This window comes from Sphaeramia orbicularis, chromosome 18 (genome assembly GCF_902148855.1).
Source record: "Sphaeramia orbicularis chromosome 18, fSphaOr1.1, whole genome shotgun sequence".
NCBI lineage: Eukaryota > Metazoa > Chordata > Actinopteri > Kurtiformes > Apogonidae > Sphaeramia > Sphaeramia orbicularis.
In genome coordinates, this window is record NC_043974.1 from 4,106,722 (window position 1) to 4,121,546 (window position 14,825).

Consider the following 14,825-nt stretch of genomic DNA (forward strand, 5'->3'; position numbering starts at 1 on the left):
GAACCCAGGACCTTCTTGCTGTGAGTGCCATCCACTGCACCGCCGTGACGCCCCTTCTGATAACACTTTGTAGATAATCGCTCAAACCCTGTTCGTAGAAACAAAATTAATGCAAACATGGCTACTGTTTAAAAAGGTCTGATCATTTTCTGATTACTATGAGCAGACCGTCCTGTTCTGGTCCAGCTTCGAGGGTCCCAGTAGACCAGGAGCCTTTGCCTCCTTTAGTCCTGCCCTCGGCTCACCGTGTTGGGCTTCATGCCTGTGTTTACACTGATCGCTGAACTCGGTCCACATTTCTCAACAAGCAATGCGTGTGCGAATGAAACAAAGGAGTATTGTTCAGGCTGAGCTGGAAAGTCATGGACTTTAAACATGGAAAGAGAGAAGGAGAAGGAGCGAGAGAAGAAAAGCAAAGGGGAGTGAGACCAGAGGAGAGACCCAACTGGTCCTGATTGCAAATGGGAATCCACATCTAGGTTTACTTTCAAAATAAATGAAGCTGTCACACGCATGTGCATGTGAGAGCACAAGCCATTTACCAATCAGTGTGTGTGTGTGTGTGTGTGTGTGTTTATGATTTTCCAGCTGACACCCCCAGCCCAGTACAACACACTGCTGGATACTCTGCTGGTTCTGTTCTAATGGTAAATCCACTTCTCTGCCCAATGACCTGTCGCTCAAACGACAGCGACACCAATGTAATGGGGAAAACAGTTTTCAGCTGCACGTGTGTGGTGTGTGTGTGTGTGTGTGTGTGTGTGTGTGTGTGGTGTGTGTGTGTGTGTGCGTGCGCTGCAGTTCTGACCTCCTGTCCTTTTCCAAAATGATTGACTTCATAACCCAAGAAGAGCAAACACTACAGATGTAATGACTCAACAAAACAAGAGAGAGAAGAGCAACTGAAGACAGAAACAGACCAGAGTTTGGACACACTTTTCAAGGTCAAGTTCAAGCACTTTTCAAGCACTTTTAAGGGTCATTTTCACATTTTTCCAGCATAGCACCTTATCGGTGATATAAAATACATATCTACAGGCATAGTATACTCAGGATCTTTTTTTTTTTTTTTTTTTTTTTTACTTTTTATCACAGTGATGTACCTTGTATTATGTTATAAATATCAACATTATGTTTCATAATGCAAAAAAGTTTAGAAGTTAAAGGAGAGCACAACCTCTTATCCAAGAAAAGGGAAGCCACTTGGCGTTCTTCAGACACTCTCACACGAGGACAAAGACTAAAATAAAATCTATCTGAAGTCGACCTGAGAACACCTGGTAATTTTCCTTTTTGACAAAGTTTTATTTTCATAATGTATCCCCTCTGTGTAAGTAGCTTTGGCTTGGCATCTAACCTGGCAGAGTTAATATTAAAAACAAACAAATAAAAAGAGACGACAGAATTGCAAGCACTTTTCACACTTTGAAAACAAAACATTGAAATTCAAGCATTTTCAAGGATTTTCAAGCACCCGTATGAAACCCCTGACAGACTTAAAAGGGAAAGACGAGGATGGATTAACAAGGTTTCTGAATAACTGCAAACTGACCTTTCAGTTACTTAACCATAGAACGTCTTTAAGGGCGAAGACACACCAACCCGACTGCCGATCATCACCAGAAAAAGTAGCCGACTTATCAGTCGGCGGCGTGCTCCCCGTCGTAATCAAAAAAGTGTGAAGAACACACCAAATAACTAATCACATGAAACAGGAGTGCCGTCTACGGTCTCATGGTGATTAAGTTGATTCCATTGTCGGAGTGGTGATTAAGTCACTTCCGGCATCAGGCACAGATCACTTTCACCCTGCAACGTACAGTACTGGAGTCTACGCCATTCATTCCCAAGACTACCTTCTCAGCTGAACTCGGGTACATTACTCGAGCACAGAACATTTGCATTCACACTGATAAAATGAAACAGACTTTGGGGTCCAGCATACTTGGATACAGACTCGGGTATGTAGTGTGAAAACACCCAAAGAGTTTAGGTTTGGAGAATGGACAAGGATTGGACTGGAAAAGAAAAATGGGATGTGTTTCTGTTTTTGCAGTTTGGACAGTTTGGACTTTAATGTTCTCATCAGATGTCCAATGGAAACGGGCTCACTGACCCACTGATATTGGTCACATGTTCATCTGTGGTAGCAAAATTTGTTTGTTCTAAAAAAAAAAAAGTAACGTCATAGTTGTAAGATAATTGCGCATGTCCTGTTTATATTCGGACAAACGTCTCAAGGAGCAGTCTGCTTGAGTTTATTTGTATTATTCAACCAAAAGTTATTTTTAATTTGAACACCAAAAAGTAAAAAGTATTATTACAATAGTGATGTTTCTTTCAATAAAAGTTGTAATTGCACCACTGTTACAGTGTTGAGGGGGGCCTGGAGATTTTTCGTCCTCCAAAGAGGGGCCCGACAAAAAAAGAAAAAGAACCACTGAACTAAGGTGTGTCCTCTAAGTGCCATCATAGGTGTCTTCAAACCTGTCATCAGTCAGTCTGTCTATTTAAAGGGTGAATAAGTACTCACTGTGCTGTTACCAACAATTTGGTCCACGTATGTATGACGTATGTATGTATAAACTTTCCAGTTGTACTTTAGACACACAATCCACTGGCATTCACTTCAGGACACAACCAAGATAAGGGACTGCAGCAGAATTCCAGTACTGATTGGGTGAAACCTGTCCGTTCTGAAGCTCCTCTTCCCTCTCCTCCCTTAGCTCCATCACATGACCTCGCTCTCACCTTTTAATGTCCCTCCTCCATCTTTCTTCTCTTCTATCATTACAGCTCACCCTCCTCTTCCTGCCCCCAAAACATGTAATTCTTTTTCTTCTCGCTCGTTCCGTCTCCATCCTCTCACCCCTCTGCCCTCTCCCTAACCCCACTCTCCCTTTCTGCTCCCTTCCCCCCAACTCCATCGCTCTTTCCCCCGTTCACTTTCTCCTTCCTGTCAAAGTTCATGCACTTCCTGTCCCCCCTGCCAGAGGCACACGCTGAACAGAAACAGTCGACCCCTCTGGCACTGCCGGCCCTCCCACAGCCTCCCCATCGCACACCACTAACACACACACCACACACACTAGCAGACGTACACAGACCCCCGTATGTGAGGCTGACCCAGTCGTGGCCCAGTCAACACCTCCACCCATGTCGCTTTCGCTCTGACTGAGCCGACACCACACGGAGCTGCAGCCTGGTGGGAGTGAAGCCAGACTCCACAGAGGCCTCTTCTCTCTGCATCATATACCTCTGTGTGCTCTGGGGGAATTTGTCCTGGCTCTGTCTCACCAGGTCTACAAGAAATACAAAGACAAACTCCAGGAATAGTGGCAGGCGGCTTTCACTGGCCTTTGGATTATAACCTTACAAATACGACAAATTACAAGGGGAAAAAAAATCTAATGTAGATGCTCCCATAAGGGAAATGAAAAGCCAGTCTGAGTGCGGTTCGAACATGTTCACCACCAGTACTGATATTTCCTTACAGTAGTTTTCAATTTTCCATTTCAGCATTTAAAAAACAGATTACGAATCACAGTACAAACCTGTAGTTTTTTTTTTTTTTTTTCAGATCATCTGCATTTTTATAAAAAGTTTCAATGTGGTTTAACTTACGCTGTCTGTTTTAATTCTTTCATTTCATTTTCCAGTACCCTGAGATTTTAACAGTTGTACTAATGTTGGACTATAAATAAGAAACCTTTTTAGAGCAACTTAAAGTATATACACATGTAATATGTATGTACCAAAGCTGTGTGCACACTGCACTCAGACAGATGAGATTCACTCAAGTATTGAAATTGGTATCAAATGACAAAACACTTTTCAACAGTGAACAGCCTCATTCAGTTGATGCCAAAGAAGTTGAGGGTTTTCACCTAAGAACTAAGGCTCATGCCTTTAAAAAACAAAAAAACAACAGAAAACAATACAATCTGTCCATATCATTTTGCTTTTCCAATGCAATCTTCCTCAAAGACTAATGCATCCTGTCATCACCTACATCTAATCATCCAAGCATCTCCTTTTTACAGATGGATGTGCTTCTTCTGCCTATGACAGCTCTGAAAACTTAAACTTTTTTCTTCATGGCCACTGCAGGACAAGCTTATTATAGAAATAAGTTCACCTTTGCACAAAATTAGTTAAGTGATTTGTAAAACACAACAACGTTAATGTAGTGAGCAATCAAGTGGATTAAGGAGAGGAGAGGAGAGGAGAGGAGAGGAGAGGAGAGGAGAGGAGAGGAGAGGAGAGGAGAGGAGAGGAGAGGAGAGGAGAGGAGAGGAGAGGAGAGGAGAGGAGAGGAGGAGGAGGAGACTCACCAGTACAGTGTAGATGTGCAGACAACGATAAACTGGGGAGAAATCCACCAAATCTTGAGCTCCTGGGACCTGAAGGAAAAACAGAAATATACAGTAATTAGAGAAAAACAAGTTGAGCTTTTAGGAAAAATTTGTTTTTTGGTTCAGTCTTTTCACTGAACCAAAAAACACATTTTCCACACATTTTACAACACAGTATCTGGTAGAGTAGAACACAAAGTGTGGACATAACCACATAGACTGTGTCCTCTAGTACCAGTTTCAGACGTGCTGCGAAACCATTTTGACGAACCAGCTTTTTATTGAATGTACACTTCCAACTGTCAAATACTGTAGATGATATTGTTGAGATTTAAGGGGCATGTCAGCGCCCCTGAATCTGAATTTGATGACTGTTAGACTAGGAACTAAAAACAGAGCTTTGTGTAACTGTTTGTAGTAATCAATGCATCAACTAAAATCAAGTATGTTTCATGTCCTGTAATGATCACAACCATCGTGAAGCTGCAGATGTGCAAATGCAGTTGAAATCCCAGTCAGTAGAGTGTATGACAGCATCACACTGGCCCTGTGGGTCCGAGCCCCTCCCAGACATGAACCAGGTGGATGTGGAGATCCTGAACGGGAGCTGGTCATGTGACCGGTCACTGTGGCGTGGATCTGTGGAGCTGCCCGTCCGTCTGTCAGGTTTATTTAGTCTGATCTACTACAGTGATGGGGGTTCCAACAGGTTTCTACAAGTTAGATTTTAGTCTTTTTAACCCTTCCATGTATGAATTATGGAAAAAGTATCTAGATTTTTAGATTGATTTTATTACTCTAAATAGGCTAAAGTTGAAATGCATTTTGATTTGATTTTTTTTTTTTTTTTTAATATGGTTTTACTAAGAGATATTTAATCTCCTGAGACAAAGGAAAGTACAAGCTTTGGCTTTATTTAATTAAATAATTGCCTAGATTGGAACATCATAATTGCAACAGTGTTTTCAGTTGCTTTTTTTTTTTATTTTTATGGAATGTCACTTGTGGTGGACAGTTTTTTTTGTTTTTTTGCTTTTGGTTAAAAGCTGTGAAACTCCCTTCCACAAACGTGGTCAGAAAACCCATAGCTGGGTCTTAGGAGGTTAACTTTATGAGATCACAGACCAGTCCAAATTCTAAAACTAAGATGATACTTTTTTTCATTGTATTGCTTAGGGTCTATAGAGACTGCCCCCATGTGGTTTGGAGAATATTGCCTTGATAACCCTTTGGAAAGTGTCCTTAAACTATATGTCCACAAATGTGGATGTCATGCATGAAAGGGATAAGGCCTTTTTACGACAACTTAGAACACAATTTAATGCCCATTTCACAGCCATACTGGCAAAAATTTGTGACTCCTAGAATTTACAGAAACTCGTGTCAGCCAGGCCAAGAATGACCTTTTCTCCAACCAGGTATTATTATAAAATTTGCACTTCCCCATGCTTTCTTGGGCAATGACGGATGACTAACAGCTGCATGTGTGTTGGACTGAATGTTCTGTGATCATTTCTCACTGGGGGCAAAGTTAGCGATAATTTGTTCCTAATTTTTTCAGTATAAATTGTCGGGTTGGAACGGGTGGAACTGAGTCGACTAACGTTACTTTCTTTGCAGTTTGGACATTTAACAGACATGTTTAAACACAATACAGCCAACAAGTTTATGGAAACAGAACTGAAGACCTACCATTTAAGGGACAATTTAAGGTATAAAAAGCACATTTATAAATTCAAGGCTTTTAAGACTTTTTATGACCCCTCGGGGGAACCCTGTGTGATGAGCTCCAGAGTGTCTTCCTACTTCTGTCTATGTACAGCCTATTGGCAGCATACCGGTGGTCTGGTCATGTTGGGTTGGCATGACGACGAACCTGACTTTGAAGACAATACTGGAGTTTCTTCTTGCTGAGGTCACTTTAATTTTTTTAAGCATGACAGAATGTGGAAGACAACCTAGTGAAGACATTAACCCTTAGGGGTCCACGGTCACAGCCCCGTGACTGAATCACATGACATATTCAACACATCATAGTGTCAGAAGTTGGTCACATAGACCACTGGGGCCAACTTCATTCAAAAGTGTGGACTTGACGCAATCTCCCACTTTTTATTAGATGTTGATAGAGCAAATACAACCGGAGATATGACGGTTTGAAACCGGAGCACACAAACGTGAGTAAAAGTATGAAAATGAGGTGGGGGGGGTGTTAGATTTCTGACCATATCTACGTAATTTTTTGTCCCTTTTCAAAATGGAAAAAACTGTCCGAATCTGTGAATTCTAATCCACAGACTGCATTAGCATTACAGGTAAGGGTGACAATGACCCCCACCTGAACTGGATGAGGAAACTGGGAGGACCGGGGGTGGGTGGGTGAGAAAACGCCTATGTAAAGATCTGCTTTTATGCCAAATATTTGAGTATAGTTTAGGTTTATTACAATTTTGATTTTATATACCTAATATTTGGAACAAATATTCACTTTTAAAGTCTTTGAAAAGGTTCGTTCAACATCTTTGTGTTATTTAAGCAATAAATTATTTACATTTTTCAAATCAGATTTTATATTTTGTGTGTGTTTTTTGTCCTTTTGTGTTGATATAGTAGGTTAAAGTGAAAAAATAATAGGCAGATGAGATGGATAAAGTTGTGCTGAAAAAAAAAGATACCAAATATTTTTTTAACTTTTCCTAGAGTCCACTCCAAAACTCACGGTGAGGCCTCGCTCAGCTTTTATGGCCCCAAACTATGGAATAGACTACCTGAGGACCTGAGGTCCGCTGCGAATGTTCATATTTTTAAAGATAAACTCAAAACTTATCTTTTTAGTTTAGCTTTTAATGAAACACTTACTGTAAACATTGCACCATTTTGTTGCTTTTACTTTTAGTTACAACTGCAGGACAGTGGGGGATTTGATATGAAGCACTTTGTGCTATATGTACCATGTATGAAAAGTGCGATACAAATAAAGTTTGATTGATTGATTGAAACATGGATATAGTAAACATTTCTTTATAGAATATATAAAGGCAAGATCAAAAGTACTGAAAAACAGCCAAAATAGGCTTTGATCCCAAAATGTTAAACAAAGTCTGTTAGAAAACTTTGTTTGAGTTCAATCAATTTCAAGATTGTGTGTATTTAAGGTCACTGAGGAGATCAGAGCTTCTCACATCTTCATCATTACAAAAATTTAAGACATTTTAATAACGGTTACATTTTATTTAGATTCTTGAATTCAATGGCTTTAAGACTGTAAGGATCAAGTGGAACCTTGTATAATCAAAGAAAAGGAGTAAATCTATTCACATTAAACTTGGAAAGCGGCAGAAAAACTAATGAAATTTAAAAAAAGAATTTCTAATTAAAGTTTCAGTAGAGTGACTGACTAATGAAATAATTGTTTCAACTTAGTTTTTTATCCTCAGTGAGGTCTGTTGATCACAATTGCACCACTGAATAAGGCTGAATGAAGAGCGTCCGTAGCATTCTACCATACTTCATTATTTGGCCTCAAAGTTTTTCTGACGATGTCACCGGACATTTGGATCATTTTCCTTCCATCTAACCATCTCTCATTCCTCCAGAACCACATCTTCCTGCCTGCCGGAGAACAACATGGTGGCAATTTACCAGTTTTAACGCACACATAAAGCAGAAAACATGTGCCCTCTTGCCCTCTGGAAAGTTTGTTTTCTGGAAAAATCATCGAAGAAGCAGCGTAATATGGCCTCACGCACACACAGAGAAATAATAAATGCAAACAAACACAAGAAAATATGAGGGCCAGGAGCAGGAGGGATAAGAGGATAGAGAGATAAAGAGCAAGAGAAGAAAAAAAGCAGGTACGTCCAGGGCAACGTTCAGATGAAAGGCTGGAAATGATTGAGACCGGAAGGGGGAGAGATGGGCAACGGATCCAGAAGAAGCAGAAAAAAATGAGGAAAGGAAAAAGATAAAGAGGGGATCAGTGGGAGAGGGAAGAGTGAGAGAAGGCAAGATGATAAAAGGATAAAGGTACCCCCTCAAAAAAAGTCTAAACCAAATAAATAAGATAAGAAACATACAAGAGAAGAGAAGAGACGCTTAAAGAAGAAAAAGATACTGAGATGATGATGAGAAAGAAGAACGGGAGATGTGAATGAAGTGATGATAAAAAAAGATACATAAAGTCAAGCAAAAAAAAAAGTACTTTATGAAAAACAAGGATAAAGACGCAAAAAGAATAAGAAAATAATGAAAAGAAAATAACAGAGACACAGGGGACAGAAGGAGGAAGAGCGATGGAAGGGCAGTGTTGGCGTGCGGAGCGCAGATGCCAAAGGCTGGCATCACAGTCCCTTCGGCGCCAGCGCAGTCGTAACCCTGGTGACCGAGGGGTCAGGCCTTTGTTCCATCCAAGGTCTTCCCGTGAAGAAGGTTGCATCGAGTTTACAGGACGTAAAAATAAGCCGAGGGGGGACGACAGGGACCTTAAAACAGAATGGCAGCACAGGGGTGACAAGTTCAGCTCCATTCTGCTCATTGTGCTGGGCTTCCTTCAGTGTGAACAATAACTGCAAAAAGGAACTTTGATCCCACGAGGAGGACTTGAAAAGTTCAGTTTTGAAAACGCTGTATCCTTGAGTTGAAAGCGTGTTTTTTAATTCTTTGACGACGAACACGGAGGTGCAAACAACCCTGCTTTTACACAACTGTAAACAAGTCCAGCACATAGGGGCTGACGTACACAGACAAACAACCTTTCAGTCACATTCACACCTAGAGCCCATTCACACTGAGCAGGTCACTGATTAATGACAACATGCACACTTCACACACAAGGCCCTTCCAGTAGGATCCATCCACAGATCCAACCCAGGACCTTAATGCTGTGGTGTGACAGAACCAACCACTGCCTCCAAGTGCTGCCCACAACTAGTAACAAAAAACACTAACAAGTGTTCAGAGAACGCAAACCTCCGCCCCAAACGGTGTGCATGTGTGGACTATTTCTTTTTAAATTAAACAGTTTCAACGTTGTTCCAAACAGCAGAAAAAGCTGAAGCTTGATACCAGTCATGTGTATGTCAAATTATATTCAATTTCAATCATTATTTGTTGAGTTATAATGAAAAATGTGTGGTAAATGGGATTTTCAGTGATAAATGTAAATGTCCACAGAGTCCACATTCCACAGTGGATGTGGACAATTTTGTGCCAGAAACAAGAGATTGTTCTAAGCTATGGGTGAATCAAATTGGAGGCTAATCAGAGTTGTTCTGAATTTTTTATGAATTTTGGAAAATTGCTCAATGATGAGAGATAGGAAAATTGTAGATTTTGTGACCTTGCTGTGACCTTGAACTTTGGCCTACTGGGACCAAAATGTAATGGGTTGGTCCCAGGGCCTAGGCCTATCTGTGGGGAAGATTTGGGAAAGATGGGTGGAATAGTTTTCCTGTAAAGTTGCTAACAAACAAACAAACATGCAAACAAGCAAACACACAAAACAAAGTGGTCACAATACCTACTGGTGGAGGTAAAAAGTAGAAAGACAGCCCAGATCTGACCCTAACCCAGAGCACTTCTGTCTACTGATGGGGATTTTGAACATGTCTGCAAGAGTTTAATGATCTTATTTTGCATTCCGCAGACAACAGTCCAATCAAGTGTCTACATCTAAATCTACACAAAATATTCAGACATATTTTGACCTGTGAAGGTCAAAGACTAGAGTTGAATATTATACATGTAAATGGAAAATTAAGAGTCAAATCAGAAGAGTTACGACCAAGATATGGTTTTGCTAAATTTTGCCCCACTCTAAAAAAGCGGAATTATTTCGGACCTTAACATCTCATCTCAAACAGACAAATGTAATCATCTGTAGTCAGTAGGTACTTTTACACAGATCCTGGAAAAAAGGGGAGATGATGATCTCCCTTTTTTCCTCCATTGTCTGATTTCCACAGTCAAAGAAGTAACAGAGGTGAGACAGCCTGGACAGCAAACCTGTGTCTACTGATCAAAGGGGCGGGGCCACAGCGCAGCAGATAGTGGGACGTAGAACTTGCGTGTCAGAAATACCCCGGGCATGACTTCCGGTTATGGCGGCCACGTAGGAAGACGCATCTCGCGCTGCTCTTTCCTAGGTGCTACAATTTCTACAAAAAAAATGTCATTTTTGCTATAAAGCTTCATAACATAGTGCTAGTGTGGTTACTGTAATGCCGAAGGTTGGAAAGTTAAGCAAAGATAAGAGCAAAGCATCAAAGCAGCCGAAGCTAACTGACTACCAAGTTCGTGGTGAAACACAGAAAGCTAATGACGATATGGCAGAACAGGGGGCTAATGGAGTCGGAGAACTTGTCGATGCCAAGATGGATACTGTATTGGCTGCAATAAACTCAATGAAAACGGAATTTTCGACCAAATTTGATGGGATTATGGCGGCGATAAATGCTATGGGAAAGGAAATAAACGACTGCTCTGAGCGAGTGTCACAAGCTGAGATACGTATATCCAGTGCCGAAGACGAGGTAGCTAACCTGCAAGCTAAAGTAAACAAGCTGGAGTCAAAAAAACAAAACTCTGGAAGAGAAGCTTCTGGACTTGGAAACCAGATCTCGTTTGAACAACCTGAGACTTGTAGGACTACCAGAGGGAGCTGAGGGCCAGGACACATGCTCTTTTTTGGAGAAATTGATTCCAGAGCTGCTGGATTCTGTAACTCTACGAACCCCAGTGGTAATTGAAAGGGCACACCGAATCGGACCGATGAGGGACAGCAAAGCGCCGCCAAGAACACTAATAATGAAGTTTCTCAACTACAAGGACAGGATGTCAGTATTGACCGCTGCACGGGCTAAAAAGGAGATCCGGTACAAAGACCAGCAAGTCAGGTTCTACTCAGACTTGGCTACGGGAATACACCAACTGAGGAAACAGTTCGACCCGGTCCGGCAGGAGCTGCGCAATCTAGGGATCCGACATGGAGTGATTCACCCTGCCAACCTTTTGGTAACTTATAAAGGACAAACTCGCACTTTTAAGACCCCAGACGAAGCACAAACGTTCATATAGAAGATCCGGGAAGATGCCGCGGACAGTTAAATGACGAGGAACAATAACGGTAATGCAAGTACATGAGACTGTGGCAATGTGCTGTATTTGAAGGATGGTGCTATAACAGACTAAAACGATCCAACCTCACTGTCTGATACAATAATTAGCAGATAGGACGAGCTTTTCACATAACCATGCACATGTAAAAAAATATATGGACTAGAATTTATATTTCATATTAAAGTTCCATCTATCCCAATCTTAAAACATACATTATAATAATTTGGTATATTTTATAAGGGGAATAAAATCTGTAACTGTTATGAGGTGTAAACTTAAGACAAGATAAGTTAAGTAATGATTCAATAGGAACAGCAGCAGCAGAGATTTGTTAGTTTAGGGGAAATAGGAAGTGGATTGACTGATCCTCACTAAGTATGGAACTGTCGCTAGCGATAACGGGAGACAAGAGATTTTTTGGGGGGGCTCCCACAACTGTGGGCACGAGGGAAATGTTCAAGTTCACAATGTTGGATGTAGTTCTAACATCCAGATATGTTATGCTTCTCAATAAGTTTATTTCTTTATGGCAAGGTAATCTACTATTTTCCATTTGGAATGTCTCAAGGAGTAAATCTTAATTTTGTTTCTTGGAACTGTAGAGGTCTGCAGCAACTTAGAAAAGTCAAACAAGTCATGAATAAATTAAAAGATATAGACGCTAAAATTGTATTTCTACAAGAAACTCATCTATTAGAAGAGGATAATAAAAAGATTAGGAGGAGGTGGCAGGGTAGTGTATTTACAGCGCCATTCTCATCCCAGGCCAGGGGAGTTATGACCCTTATTCATAAAACCGTACCATTTCAAGTAAAAGATGTAATCAAAGATAAAAGGGGAAGATACTTAATAGTCCAAGGTTCCCTGATCTCAGAAAATTTAAATTTAGTGAACCTGTATGGCCCTAACATAGATGATTCAAAATTTTTCATAGATTTGTTCCTTATGCTATCAACACTAGCGGGACAACATGTAATAGCCGGGGATTTTAATTGTACGTTAAACCCCAACATGGATAGATCCACAGGAGCAGATCAATCACACAACAGGTGTAGAACAGTAATTAACCGCTTCATTAAGAAAATGAATCTGTTGGATATATGGAGAGAATTGAAACCAAATGCCAAAGCTTACTCCTGTTTTTCAAATAGGTTTCAGACTTATTCCAGAATAGATTATTTCTTAATTTCCTCAGAACTACGATCAAAAACTCCAAAATGTTTTTATGATAATATTGTTATCTCAGATCATGCACCATGTTGTTTGATGTACATAGATAAAAAATTGACAAAAGACCCGCCTAGATGGCATTTTCAGCATAAATGGTTACAAGATGAAGAATTTGTAAAATATATAGGAAAACAGATAGATGAGTTTTTTGAAATTAATACTACACAAACATCTGCGGGAACAAAATGGGAAGCATTTAAAGCCTTTCTCAGAGGACATATTATTAGTTATACTGGGTCAAAATCAAAGAAGGCTCGTGAGGAAAGACTGCAGCTGGAACAGAAAATAAGGATTCTCCAAGAAAAAGTTAATGAGAATAGTAACCCACAGTTGGAAAATGATTTACTAATTTTGAGAGCTGAATATGACAAAATTTCTGCCTCTAGAGCAGCTTCTAGTCTTTTAAGACTAAGGCAAACATTCTATGAGCAAGGCGATAAATCAGGTAAAGTATTAGCATGGCAGATTAAACAATTAGAAACCAAAACATCAATCACAACCATTTTATCCAATGGCCAAATTATAGTGGATCCTCAAGAAATTAATGATGCTTTTAGAGATTATTATGAGGGATTATATGATACCAATAATGAAACAGACTTACCAAACCTGAATAGATTTCTAGAGGAACTATCTATACCCAATATCCCAAATGAAATAAAAAAGATCTAGAGCTAGAAGTTACTAAAGACGAAATAGAACATGCTATCGATAATATGAAGTCAGGGAAAAGGGCTGGACCAGATGGTCTCCCAATAGATCTGTATAAAACATTTAAAGATAAATTGCTAACACCGCTTTTGGAAATGTTTTTAGAGGCATTTTACAATGGCAGTCTCCCAACTTCTATCAATAATGCCTTAATTATTTTACTTCCAAAACCAGGTAAACCCTCTAACAAATGTGAAAACATGAGACCCATTAGTTTGTTAAATTCTGATCTTAAGATAATATGTAAGCTCTTAGCAAAACGCTTACAAAAGCTATTGCCAAGTATTATTGATAGAGACCAAAATGGTTTTATAATGGGAAGACAAGGTCTTCACAATGTGAGAAGGATATTGAATATTATTCATGCAAATAAAGAAACGCCTGACACAGCACTTCTATCATTAGATGCCGAAAAGGCCTTCGATAGGGTTAAATGGCCTTATCTTTTCAGGGTTTTAGAAAAATTTGGGTGTGGAAATAACTTCATAAAATGGGTTCAGGTGATATATAAACACTCTACAGCTGAAATTATAACAAATAGAAATGTTTCAAAACCAATAAAAATTAGTAAAGGATGTCGGCAAGGCTGCCCTCTGTCGCCCCTACTGTTTACACTGGCAATGGAACCTTTTGCAATAGCAGTGCGATCACATTCTCAGTTTAGTGGAATAACAGTGGGGCCGACGGAGCACAGAATAGCATTGTATGCTGATGACGTAATTTTAATGATGACAAAATTAAATAAAACAATTCCAACCTTGTCACAGCTAATAGATGCATTTGGTGTTGTTTCAGGGTATAAAGTAAATAATACTAAATCCTCTATACTACTACTTAATGCAACTGAAAGAAAGAACCCAATCACTGAGGTAATTCAATTTAATGTTGTAGAACAATTTAAATATCTGGGAGTACAGATTTTACCAAGGCTAGAACATGTTGTCAGTGCTAACTACGAACCTTTGATGATAGAAACGAATGAATCTATTGATAAATGGATGTCATTACCAGTATCTACAATTGGGAGAATTAATATTTTAAAAATGAACATTCTACCTAAATTTCTTTACTTATTTCAAAACATTCCTCTGCCACCACCTTCAGACTTGTTTTCTAAAGTTAAAAAAATATTTCTTGGATTTATATGGAACAATAAGAGGGCACGACTTCGTTTGTCCCTACTGTATTTACCGTTTGACCGAGGAGGGTTAAAATGTCCAAATTTGATGTGGTACTACTGGGCTGCACAGCTGAGGTCTATTATGTTCTATTTTTCAAAAAATGATTCTCCTCACTGGACTGAAATGGAATCTTATGGTCTAAAATTACCTCTTCCCTTATATATACATTCAGACACAGAAAAAAGATTGCGGAAACAAACTAAAAATCCAATTGTAAAACACGTGGTAAAGA

The 14,825-nt window shown here is 39.7% G+C and overlaps 1 protein-coding gene across 1 annotated transcript in view; it reads right to left on the reverse strand.

Moving 5' to 3' along the window:
• The window catches only part of exoc6b (exocyst complex component 6B), a 252,990-nt gene that overhangs the window by 171,134 nt on the left and 67,031 nt on the right, over positions 1 to 14,825 (reverse strand). Inside the window, 1 exon segment of the mRNA XM_030162161.1 lies at positions 4,335 to 4,403. Coding sequence (XP_030018021.1) covers positions 4,335 to 4,403 — 69 coding nt within the window.